Source organism: Erythrolamprus reginae, chromosome 6 (assembly GCF_031021105.1).
Source record: "Erythrolamprus reginae isolate rEryReg1 chromosome 6, rEryReg1.hap1, whole genome shotgun sequence".
NCBI lineage: Eukaryota > Metazoa > Chordata > Lepidosauria > Squamata > Dipsadidae > Erythrolamprus > Erythrolamprus reginae.
Window position 1 is genome coordinate 33,108,320 of NC_091955.1, and position 13,467 is coordinate 33,121,786.

The 13,467-nt window shown below is 39.7% G+C and overlaps 1 protein-coding gene across 5 annotated transcripts in view; it reads right to left on the reverse strand.

Annotated features, from left to right (window-relative positions):
- Positions 1 to 13,467, reverse strand: part of FOXP2 (forkhead box P2) — a 792,940-nt gene that overhangs the window by 45,334 nt on the left and 734,139 nt on the right. For all 5 annotated transcript variants that reach the window (XM_070755486.1, XM_070755485.1, XM_070755487.1 and 2 more), the window contains 2 exons: positions 12,998 to 13,067; positions 12,116 to 12,279 (listed from right to left, as the gene is read on the reverse strand). In XM_070755486.1, coding sequence (XP_070611587.1) covers positions 12,116 to 12,279; positions 12,998 to 13,067 — 234 coding nt within the window. The remainder of the gene's footprint in view (positions 1 to 12,115; positions 12,280 to 12,997; positions 13,068 to 13,467) is intronic.

Below are 13,467 nucleotides of genomic sequence, written 5' to 3' on the forward strand. Positions count from 1 at the left end.
AGGAGGACAGACATGATATGAAGTTTAAAATACAAGGGAATGAAAGAGATGGAAATTGAAATGATAGATAACCTACTGTAAGTAATGTGAAAGCATAACAGTAGGGGACTAGAATAATCAGATATGGAACAATTTGACAATAGACTGGTTTCAAACTGAAGCACCTCAAAAAGACCTTAAGAGCAGAATAATTACACTTCTCTTTAGAAATAAAATTTAAAGAAAAAAAGTTTGAAAACATAAAAAGCCTGATGTTTATGCTGATCAAATTGCAAGAAAAAAGGAGGAATTCAAAAGTTGGAATTGTAAAGAAGATACAGGTTGAGAAAAAACGGCTGAATACAAAAGGTGGAAAAATGTTGAAAGTGTGCAAAGCAAGATCTTTCTTTCCTAGAGTAGAAATAGAAGAGGAACGACTGCTTGAATTCACATATTTTCAGTTTATTTTCCATTTTTCTTTTTCCACACATTTTATCAACTCCCAGTTTCCTTTTCTGTAGCAAGCATGCATGCACAGCTGTCACAAGTCAAAATAAAGCAAAATATAAGTACTGTATTCTATATGGCACTGAGTGTTATATGGCAATAAAGAATACCTTCAGAAAATAGTTCACTATTACTTTCTGGGTCAGAGCTCTGGGAGTTAAGAAAAAAGTGATCAAACACTATGCTAAAATATACCTTTCACCAACTCTCTTCTGTCTTTAGTGAATGAATAATGGTAATGAATGATAATGAATGTTTTAAATCTTATTAGTGTATTTTAAAGAGATGAGTGGTTTAAAGGGATGAGTGGTTAGAGAAAATGTGGGATTCGGAGGTGAAGACTGGTGTCCCTCTTGCTGGAAGTGGGTGTGAATGGTAATGAATATTTTAAAATCTTATTAATGTTTTTTAAAGTTTTTTAGTTATATTAATAAGATTTTTTAGATATATATATGATATATTGTTTTTGATATGTTGTGAGCCACCCCAAGTCCTCGGAGAGGGGTGGCATACAAATCCAATAAATAAATAAATAATAAATAATATATCTATGACAGATTGTTCTACCTCACATACTGTTTTAGTTTACAGAATATCTAAATAACATCAAAGCCAAGTAAAAGGTAAAATTGTGAAAAGGACTTGTAATTTGGCTAATGTACAAGAAGATTCTAGATGAACATTATACAAAGATTATGGGAAAAGACCAAAGAAATGCACCTTCATTTAGCAATCAGTTTAGACCTCAGTTTCTCCAGAGAGAAATTGAGAGTTAGCAGCACAGAACTAGACAAATGTTTATTTGAAGATTTTGGAATACAATGAAAGTTTTGTTCTTTTATTAAGTATTTTTAGTTTTGTCCATACAGTTTTTCACCATAGATATCAGGTCACACAATACACTCAGAGCAGTAAACATACAATTATTTCAAATTTTTAGAATAAAATTAAAACATGTTTTTCGGTGAGAAGAACAAAAATTGCGGCTAAGTACCATATTTTTCAGAGTACACAATGGAATATAAGACGCACCTTAGTTTTTGGACAGGAAAATAGGGAAAAGAATCTGCTTAGCAGGTATTCATCTGGCTACCATCCTTAGCCAGCACTTATTTTATCCCCTGGTTAGGGCTTTGAAAAAAAATTATTTGGAGAGGGTAACAATGAAAGAGCTTGCAAGTCAGTAAAAGCTGGAAACATCATTAGCACCTGGAAAGAAACTTATTTAGAGCAAGTAGAGCAATGAAAAAACCTGCAAAGGCTTAGAGCTTGGAAAACATTCTTCACTGAGAGAAGCAATAAAAGAGCCTGCAATGTAAGAGCTGGGAAGATCGCTAGCAGCTAATTAGGGCTGGGGGGAGGGGGGGAAAAGCCACATTCAGAGTATAAGATGCACCCAAATTAGCAGTCTCTTTTAGGGAGGAAAAAGGTGTGTCTTATTCTCTGAAAAATACAGGACATAGAGGAAAAAGGCAATTATATACAAGTACAGTCCAAAGAACTAAAGGTGTATATGAATCCAGCTACACTCAATGCACAAGAGACTAGTCTGTACATATTTGCAAAGAAAACTTTGCAAACTACAGGTCTAGGGTTTTTTTGTAAACCACTATAAAGAATTCAGCTTCACATGGTATTCCTATAGCATACCCTGTGAATCCTACTTCCTTATATTTCGCTATCTTATAAAAAATTCTGAGAGGAATACAAAGTCATGCGTGCATGACAAAAATTATATTCTAATATAATGCATAACAAAAATTATGCGTGCATGACAAAATTTATATTCTAAATCAGTCTTATTTTATCCAAGTACATGTTGTATGAGTGGCTAATGTGAACTTTGTGAAGGACAAAAAAGGGACAATTTTTATTTCCATCTTAACTTGTGCTTGACTAATATTTTTAGATTAATTGTAGCATTGGGGAGAGAGGGATGGGAACTGGAGGGTGGAATAGGGTTAGGATTTTGTTAGTTAATGTACTTAATTAGTTTTATTAATTATATGGGAATTGAATGTTGTAGTGAATAGGTTTTGTTTAAATAGAGAGGGATGAGTGGTTAGAGAAAATGTGGGGTTCGGAGGTGAAGACTCGTGTCCCCCTTGCTGGAAGTGGGCAAGGCCCTGGTTATAAGCCCCGAGCCAAGAACAAGAGAGGCCAGTGAAGGTAGTAGAGCGACTCTGGATGGAGTGGAGAGCCAGGGCATTACAGTCATTACTGGGAGGAACAGATATGGCAGGAGCTGAGGGGTAGGCCGCTCTCAGAGAACCAGGACTCGCTGTTTGGAAGCAATTCCCTGTTCTGGCCCTCTGGTCTCACCCCATGTAACTGGTGTCAGATGTAGTCAGAGCCCTGGTCTCAGTCTGCTGCTACTCAATGCCAGGTCGGTTGCCAACAAAGCCCCCTTGATCCAAGGGGGCCAACCTGGCTTGTGTGACTGAAACCTGGCTGGGTCCGGAAACTTGTGTGACTGAAACCTGGCTGGGTCCGGAGAGAGGAGTCCGCCTCTCGGAAATGTGCCCAGACAGGTTTCGGGTCTTGCATCAGCCGTGACACCAGGGAAGGGGTGGGAGAGTGGCCATCATTATGAGACTAAGTTCTTGAGGGTCCCTGCTCCTGAGATTGTCGGGTGTGAGTCCCTTCCCTTGAGATTGGACTTAGGGATTCAGGTGGGCTTGCTGTTAACATACTTGCCTCCCAGCTATGTTGCAACAGCCCTCCCTATGCTACTCGAGGTGGTAGCTGGGCTGGCAGTAGAGTTTCCCAGGCTTCAATCTACCATCGCTCGGCAAAACCTCTCAGTTCATAGCTTCCATGACAACCATAGACCTGATCCAAGTAATTCAGGGTCCAACTCATAGAGGGGGACATTCAACTTGGTTTTTCTCAGAACAGTGGAAAAATGAACTGGTTTTAAGGGGAAATGAACTGGTTTTCTCAGAACAGTGGAAAAATGAACTGGTTTTAAGGGGTATAGTCACCACACCCTTGTCATGGTCAGCTCACTCCCTCTTGAGGCTGGACTTTGATTGACAAATCCCCCACCGCAGGGAGGTGGAACCGATTAGGAAATTCCACTCCAGGTCCCTACTGGACCCAGATGGGTTTCAGAGGGAGCTTGGGGAAATTCCCGACTCGTTTGTCCGTAGTCCGGCCGAGTCTCTGGTGGCGGTTTGGAATAAGGCCGCATTGAGGGCTCTGGACCGGATTGCGCCTCTGAAGTAGTAGACCCTGGAGATTTCCTTGGTTTACTGAGGAACTCCAAGGGATGAAACGCCAGAAGAGATGCCTAGAGCAAGCATGGCTGGTCATACTTCTGTAGCATACTGTATTTAAAACCAGTAGCAAACTGCTATATTTCCTCCAGCCACATGATGTCGCTAGGTGATCAATTCTCCAAGCCTTCTGTATGTGGCTCTTCTCTGGTTATCTTTAAATGAATCTTTTACTGTAGCTTCCTGTTTCGTACTTCCTGTCTTATGATGTTCTTTTTTTATAGAGGAAAGGAAAGATAAGGATTCCAAAGCAAAAGTTAAAAATTTCAAATTCCAAAGGGCGAATTTCAAAGAGATCCAATTAGGTAGTTGAAAATAATCCAAATGATGGGCAATTTCGCTATTTTAAAAGCTTTCGCTGAAATGCCACGTTGCACAGTTAGCTGCCTTCTTCAATCTCAGGCCATTTTAACCCCGTCCAGCAACCAAGCAAGAAACAAAGGTCTAAACTCCCATTCAGGCACTCTATGCTTACCATCATAGACAGAAAAACTCTGGCCCCTCGCTACAAGTAAGTCTTTCAATTCTTAGGCGGTAGGAAAAGCAAGTAGGATGCTTGGCTGCATAGCTAGAGGTATAACAAGCAGGAAGAGGGAGATTGTGATCCCGCTATATAGAGTGCTGGTGAGACCACATTTGGAATACTGTGTTCAGTTTTGGGCACCTCACCTACAAAAAGATATTGACAAAATTGAACGGGTCCAAAGGCGGGCTACAAGAATGGTGGAAGGTCTTAAGCATAAAACGCATCAGGAAAGACTTAATGAACTCAATCTGTATAGTCTGGAGGACAGAAGGAAAGGGGGGACATGATCGAAACATTTAAATATGTCAAAAGGTTAAATAAGGTTCAGGAGGGAAGTGTTTTTAATAGGAAAGTGAACACAAGAACAAGGGGACACAATCTGAAGTTAGTTGGGGGAAAGATCAAAAGCAACGTGAGAAAATATTATTTTACTGAAAGAGTAGTAGATCCTTGGAACAAACTTCCAGCAGACGTGGTTGGTAAATCCACAGTAACTGAATTTAAACATGCCTGGGATAAACATAGATCCATCCTAAGATAAAATACAAAAAATAGTATAAGGGCAGACTAGATGGACCATGAGGTCTTTTTCTGCTGTCAGTCTTCTATGTTTCTATGTTTCTTTCCAGATGGAATCATTCTGCTATCCTCCTGGGAATGAGTACCCTCTGCAGCTGTGTCAGAACAGGGATGGCTGCCTGTCCGACTTCACCACAGCCGGTGTGAGACAAGCCAATTTGCACAGCGGGGCATGCCGGCCCCTGTCAGGCCTCTCGCAGCGTCCCAAGCATCACTCTCCCTTGCAGGAGAGATCTGGTCTGGTCCAAAAGAACCAGAACCCCTGGGCAATGGGACTTGGGGACATTTCCCAGGAAAGTGGGAAATATCCCGGTGCTGCAGTCACGAGACCCCGCCCCCCTCTCCACCAAAATTGAATGCAGTACTCTATATGTGGTCTGACCAGGACATTATAGTATTAGTACCTTGGAGTGTATCCCCTTGTTGATGCAGTTTAAGCTTGTGTTGGCTTTTTTAGCTGCCACTGTATATTGCTGGCTCATATTTAGTTAGTTATCCACCAAGACTCCAAGATCTCTCTCACAGTCACTTCTCTTAAGTGTGGTTTCTCCCAGTTTATATGCCTGTCTTAGGTTTTTCTTACCTAGGTGTAAGATTTTGCTTTTTTCAACATTAATGTCCCATTTCCTCCCATGTTGACTGTATGACTGTAACTTGTGCTTATATCCTAAGAAGCAATATTAATAAAAATATTAATAAAAATATTAATATTGCTTCTTCATTGCTTATTTGACCCCTATGACAATCATTAAGTGTTGTACCACATGATTCTTGACAAATGTATATTTTATTTTATGTACGCTGAGAGCATATGCACCAAGACAAATTCCTTGTGTGTCCAATCACACTTGGCCAATTAAAAAAATCTATCTATCTATCTATCTATCTATCTATCTATCTATCTATCATCTATCTATCTATCTATCTATCTATCTATCTATCTATCTATCTATCTATCTATCTAAATTTCATTTTGTAATTTGAGCCCACAGAACTAATCTATCTAGATCTTTCTGTATTTTGAGCCTGTTCTCTGGGTTATTGGCTACCCCTGCCAGCTTGGTGTCGTCTGTAAATTTGATTAGTTCCCCCTCTATTCCCTCATCTAGGTCATTGATGAATATGTTGAAGAGCACTGGGCCCAGAACTGAACCCTGAGGTACCCCGCTGCCTACCTCCTTCCATGTGGATTTGGATCCATTGAGGACTACTCGTTGGGTGTGGTTGGTCAGCGAACTGTTAATCCATCTACATATGTTGTAGTCTATCCTACTTTTTCCAATTTGAAGAGTAGTAGGTTGTGGTCTACTTTATCAAGAGCTTTACTAAAGTCCAAGTATATTAGGTCTATTGCATTATGCTGGTTTACTGATTTGGTTATGGTGTTGAAAAATGATATGAGATTGGTTTGGCATGATTAATTTCTGACAAACCCATGTTGGATGTTGGTTATTATCTTGTTTGTTTCTAGGTGGTGACAGAGCTGTTTTTAAACTGATTTTTTTCTAGGTATAGATGTCAGACTGATTGGTCTGTAGTTGACTGAGTCTGGTTCCCCCCCCCTTTTTTTTTTGTAGATAGGGACTACGTCAGCTTGTTTCCAGTCTTTGGTAGTTCTCCTGTGTTCCATGATTTTTGGAAGATAAGGAATAGTGGTTATGCAATGATATCTGCCAGTTCTTTTAGGACTCTGGGGTGTAATCCATCTGGTCCTGGCGATTTGTACTTGTTGAGTTCTCTCAGGTGGTCTCTTACTATTATTTTTAGTTATGTTGAGTTCTGTTCCAAAACTGTTTTTTTTGCAACCATACTGCTGGTTCGTTGGTTGGTGGTTTCTTTTGATGTGAAGACTGAAGCAGCTCTGCTTTGTCTCTGTTGTCTATTATTTCTTTGTTGTCTTCTCTTTTTAGTGTACCGATTGTTTCTTTGATTTTTTTCTTGTTGTTTATGTGTTGAAAGAAACTTTTTTTGTTGTCATTGACTTTTGTTGCAAGATTTTGTTCATATTGGGCCTTTGCTGTCCTTATTTTTTGTTTGCAAATTCTTGCTGTTCGTTGGAACTCTGCCTTGGTTTGTTTTCTCCACCTTTTTTGTTTTTCCGCCAGAGAGATTTTTTTTAAATTGTAGTTTTTTTATTGAGATGGGTAAGTTGTTTTTCTTGCTTATGGGAGTTATTAGTGGTACATGTAGTCTGAAAGTTCTTTTGACTTCAAGCAAGAATATGTTATAGAGATCATCAGCAGTGTTACAGCCAGAGAATAGAGTTTGGCAGACAAGAGTTGAAAGATCGGCGTCTATGACTTCAAAATTGGCTTTAAATGGTTTTACTTGGGTGTCATATTATTAGGGTGATTCTTGGAGTGGCGTAGGTTGAGGCTGAAGTTAATTGTGCTGTGGTTGCTGTTGGAAAATGGTTATTTTATTTGTAGTCCATAAATTGCACTTTTGTTGTTGGTGAATTGAGTCTAGTATTGTTTGTTACTAGTTGGTTAAGTTCCAGATTGATAACAGCATTGTACAGTAGAACCCCGACTTACGAGACTAATTGGTTCCGGAAGGAGGCTCGTAAGTCAGAACGCTTGTATGACGAAACATTGTTTCCCATAGGAAACAATGTAAAGTCAATTAATCCGTGCAACAACAAAAAACCCCGCTGCCGCCGAACGCGGAAGTTAGCGTTCAGAGACAGCTGCGAAGCGGCGCGCGTGTTTTAAAACGTGGCAGCCGGCCTCGGGGGCTCGGGGGCTTCCCCCCGAGCCCCCCAGGCCGGCTGTGACGTTTTAAAACACACGCGCCGCTTTGCAGCTGTCTCCTGAAGCCGGAACGCTAACTTCCGCGTTCGGCTTCAGAAGACAGCTGCGAAGCGGCGCGCGTGTTTTAAAACGTGGCAGCCGGCTTGGGGGGCTCGGGGGCTTCCCCCCGAGCCCCCCAGGCCGGCTGTGACGTTTTAAAACACGCGCGCCGCTTTGCAGCTGTCTCCTGAAGCCGGAATGCTAACTTCCGCGTTCGGCTTCAGAAGACAGCTGCAAAGCGGCGCGCGTGTTTTAAAACGTCACAGCTGGCCTGGGGGGCTTGCCAGCACCCCCCCCGAGCCCCCCAGGCCGGCTGCAACCTTTTAAAACACGCGGGATACGAGCGCCAAGGAGCTGTCTCCTGAAGCCGAACGCGGAAGTTAGCTTTCGGCTTCAGGAGACAGCTCCTTGGCGCTCGTATCCCGAATGTGAGCTCGGGAGGCGAACAAAAATGTCGCTCCCCTCCCAGCTCTTATCTCGAGTAGCTCGTAAGTAGAGCTGCTCGTATGTCGAGGTTCCACTGTATAAGGTTATATGGATGGGCTCCGTAGTGCATTCGTTTAGGGTCTAGTTAATGTGGGGTAGGTTGAGGTCACCAAAGAAGATAAGGGGGTATGGGCATGATGCTGCCTACATTAGTAGTGAGGTTAATTTGTTCACAAGGGTGATGTAATTGTCTGGGGCTCTGTAACAAAGTAGGAAGTGAAGTGTGGCATCCAGGGGCAGATCACAGATGATGGTTTTGGGAACGGTAATATCATGTGCAACTTGGATGTTTTTTTAGGTTTAGTGTCTTTTTGTATGACATAGCTACTTCGCATCCTCTGCGGGATTCTTGGTCGGACCGGAAGACAAGGTAGTTTCTTGATGTGATGATGGAGTCGGGGAAGGATGCATTTAGCCATTTTTCACAGACAAAGATAATGTTGTGGGTGTCAGCATCTAGTATTACACATGGCATATGTAGTAGCAACAGCAATAGCAATCAGTCTTATATACTGCTTGCTTATTTATTTATTTATTTATTTATTTGCTTGCTTGCTTACTTACTTACTTACTTACTTACTTACTTACTTACTTACTTACTTACTTACTTACTTACTTACTTACTTACTTATTAGATTTGTATGCCGCCCTTCTCCGAGGACTCGGAGCAGCTCATAACAAAAACAATACAAATCCAATACTAAAATGATTAAAAACCTTTAATATAAAAACAATCACACATCTCATACAGACCATGCATAAAGTGGAAGCAGCCCAGGGGAATCAATTTTCACATGCCTGACGACAAAGATGAGTTTTGAGGAGTTTGCGAAAGGCAAGGAGGGTGGGGGCAGTCCTAATCTCTGGGGGAAGTTGATTCCAGATGGTTGGGGCCACCACAGAGAAGGCTCTTCCCCTGGGTCCTGCCAGACGACATTGTTTCATCAACGGGACCCGGAGAAGGCCAACTCTGTGGGATCTAACAGGTCGCTGGGATTTGTGCGGCAGAAGGCAGTCCCGGAGATATTCTGGTCCGATGCCATGAAGGCCTTTATAGGTCATAACCAACACTTTGAATTGTGACCGGAAACTGATTGGCAACCAATGCAGACTGCAGAGTGTTGGTGTAACATGGGCATACCTAGGGAAGCCCATGATTGCTCTCGCAGCTGCATTCTGCATGATCTGAAGTTTCCAAACATTCTTCAGAGGTAGCCCCATGTAGAGAGCATTACAGTAGTCGAACCTCGAGATGTTAAGAGCATGAGTGACTGCGAGCAGTGAGTCCCGGTCCAGATAGGGCCGCAACTGGTGTACCAGGAAAACCTGGGCAAACGCCCTCCTCGCCACAGCTGAAAGATGGTTTTCTAATGTAAGCTGTGGATTGAGGAAGACGACCAAGTTGCGGATCCTCTCAGAGGGGGTCAATATTTCCCCCCCAGGGTTATGGATGGACAAATGGAATTGTCCCTGGGAGGCAACACCCACAGCCACTCCATCTTATCAAGGTTGAGTTTGAGTTTATTGACACCCATCCAGACCCTAACAGCCTCCAGGCACCGGCACATCACTTCCACAGCTTCGTTGACAATGCTTTACAGCTCTCTGTAAGTGGTTTACTGAGTCAGCATATTGCCCCCAACAAACCTGGTTTACTGACCTTGGAAGGATGGAAGGCTGAATCAACCTTGAGCTAGCAAGAATCGAGATGCTGAACAACTGTAAGCCAGATGTCAGCAGAGGTAGCCTGCATTATAGCATTGTAACCACTTTGTAGATATTTATGCTTACTCAATATTATATAGAAAAAATGAAAACATAAATAGATATGCTTCATTGTAAGTGAAATAACTAGGCAAATGATTTAAGTCCTGTTTGCTCATTACATTTTTTTTTTGGTATGGGTGCGCAGCAGGTAGAGTGCTGTACTGCAGGCCACTGAAGCTGACAGTAGATCTGAAGGTCAGCGGTTCAAATCTCATCACCAGCTCAAGGTTGACTCAGCCTTCCATCCTTCCGAGGTGGGTAAAATGAGGACCCGGGTTGTGGGGGCAATAGCCTAGGTCTGTAAAAAGTGCTATTGCTAACATGTTGTAAGCCGCCCTGAGTCTAAGGAGAAGGGCGGCATAAAAATCGAATAAATAAATAAATAAAAATAAATAAATTTTAGGAAGAAAGAGAGCATTAATACACTCAAAGAATTACTAAAAGAAAAAGGCTTCAAGCTACTGATTGCATGGTTTACTGTACACATCACAAAATATAACAACTGTGCTCTGCTGGCTCACTTTACCTGATTCATAACACTGCCGTTCTCACAAGCTTGTAGTCATGTTTTTTCTACTTCAAGTTCTATTACTTCTTTGATATTATTAAATATATCTAAAGATGCTACTAAAACACAAATTCTACCATGGGGGGGGGGGGGGGGGGTTAGAGGTTTGGAATTCAATAAAGCTTATTAACATTGTTTCTCATTCTTTGTGCACACTAATTTTATTTATTTGCCCAAGATGATAGAAATATGTGCTAATGAATGAGATAGGTGATCTTAAAAGTGTAAAATACTGTATATTTGTTAGATTAATGTATCTGCTTATACAGAAAGGCAAATCAGGAAACAAAATATAAAATTTAAAATCTCTGCAGGAAATTATAGGGAATATAGTGGCTTGCAATTATTATTTCAGCATTGCACATATAATAAATATTGAACAGAGTATGCTAAAGATAAAAGAATTAAGAAAAAGAATTGAAGTACATTTTAAATATAATATTATTATTGGTTACCATGCACATAACTGTATATTTAAAAATAAATAAACCTATAGCAAATGTGTATCTATGTCTACTTAGATGTCATAACACTTATTAATATATAAATTACCAGGATATCAATACCCCCAAGCTCCGTGTTTTGCTATTTACTAAACAAGATACTGCTACTTTTGACACTGGGGATTAAGGAAAAACATTTCTCAGGCTCTAATACACATTCCTGAAATCCATGATACATCAATTTTTAATAGTACCACTCTCTGAGCTCCATTAAAAGGATGGTGGGGAAAGATTTTAGAGTAATTAATGATATAGTTAGCTCCTAAATATTAATAGGAATTGTAGTCTTGCATAAAATTTAACTTACAAACCTTGCCAATACTGATGGAGCAGTAATTAAAGTTGACTATGTAATTACAGTGATTTACTAAGTTATAAAAAGGTAAAAGACTTATACTTTATTAGTTTCTCAGTAAACTTGAGGTAATGGTTAACTTTCCATTGTATGTTTTTGTTTTTTAAAAGAATAGTATTTCTGTAACTGTCCATGCATGTCCCAGAGGCCTGAAAATACAATTAAAGTATTTCTGATAGTAATTCTTTTCCTAATTTACAAATTTAAGTTAGGAAAATAATCCATGCTTGAAAAAAATTAAGTTGTATTATCATGTAACGAATAAAAAGCATTTGGCCAAAGAAAATCTTAGGATGCATTGAAGCACCAATTCCTTTCCCTTCATTATATAAAATTGCATATCAAAAAACCTTATTGAACCTTATTGAGTAATGTTTTTCTTCAGCACTGTTGTAACTTCAAGTAGTTGCTGAATGAGTAGTTGTAACTCGATGAGTATATGTATCCTAAAATCAACATCACTGAATGAACTTCATGTCATTTCAACAAATTACCATTGGTGATTTCATCTTAAAAGGAATAACTTGGGAGATTTTCAAATGTATATTACAGGTGGCAATCTGTAAGTCAATTTAAATGTCTATGTTGTTCATATGTAATCATGCAAAGAATAAATACTTTTACACAATTAGTAGTAATTTAATGAAGTTTGGGAAGCACTGGCTTATTCCCTAGGCCAGTTTCTGAATAATCTTACCTGTTCTGGACAAATTATTAAGCAAGGCAGTACTTTTTAAATTTCTTTTCTATACTGGAAGATACTAGCAGTACTTACATGTGAGGCTGTGGAGAACAGCCTGGACTGCTATTTCCATTGCTGTCAATGTGCTCCAAGGAACCGTTGAGATTTTCATGGACTGACTGCAGTAAACCACTGGCTGTGTTGTTTATTAATCCGGGATTACCAAGCAAAGGTAAACTACTTTCCGCCAAGGCAGCCTAGCAGGGTGGAGATGATATAGCATTCTTAGGGTGCTTAATATATAATGTTGTACATACAAATAAACAAATGTCTGCAGAAAAAATGATTCTTTTTTTTCTGTATCTGAGAACACACACACACACACAGCCCCGCTGGATGGAACTACTACCGGTAAATATGTTCTGACACCAATGTGCACCATGTCTTCTGCCTTCAAAATGCACTAATCTTAAATCTTATGTCCTAACATGTAGCGTACATTTTATTTCTATTGCCAGCCTGTATTTAAAAAAAAGGCCAAAACGTAACTCAAAGAGTTCTGACATTTGCATTTTCTGCATGAAAATTATATTTTACAATTAAACTTTAAAGTTTTTGCTATGAGCACTACGTTCTCTAACATTATGTTATGAAATAATTCTTGACAGCCTGGATAAATATTAATGCATATTCACATGCATTTGCAAAAGCTTCTATCAATCTAGTATTTGAAATAAGAAAGAGTGTTCCAGATTTTGCCACAGGGTGTCCTTCTTGCTTCTTTACATCAAAATGGAGAGATTTAGAACAGGTGCTTCTTACTGTACTAGGTAGTGCAACGTCTTTGGGAGATTAACCCACCTATTAATAATGTCCTAAATGCTCAACTAACATTAACATAGACAATTATATTTCATACAAGAAACAATGCAAGCAGAAGGGCATATAAAATAAATGAATGGTTTAATGATTTACCTGTAAGCTTGCATTAAGTGCAGCTCCATAGCCTAAACTGGTGGGTATGTTTTTCACTAATGGTGGGCTTCTGAAAATAAACAATTTTTCAAAGAGAAATGCATTCATTAAACAGAGAACAGAAAAAAATGATAGAACATGGGAACATAACAATTTTACATCAAAGAGGAAAAGAACCCCAGATTGATTGAATTTCAACTAATTATTTTGTCAATTTATTAACCCACAATAATTATTCAATATCAAAGTATTAAGTGATCCATTATCATTGGACTCATAGGGTACTCCTATAGAAGGGTCTAATGAAACAAAGGATGTTGTTAGCAGTGCATAGATTCTCCATTGTTGAACATAATTAACATGAACTCATTTATTTAACTACTAGTGTAAATCCCATCTTTTCCCATTAAGTCAAGTGCCATTTATACCATTTTCTCCTCTGATTCATCTACAAATAAACTAAAACACGT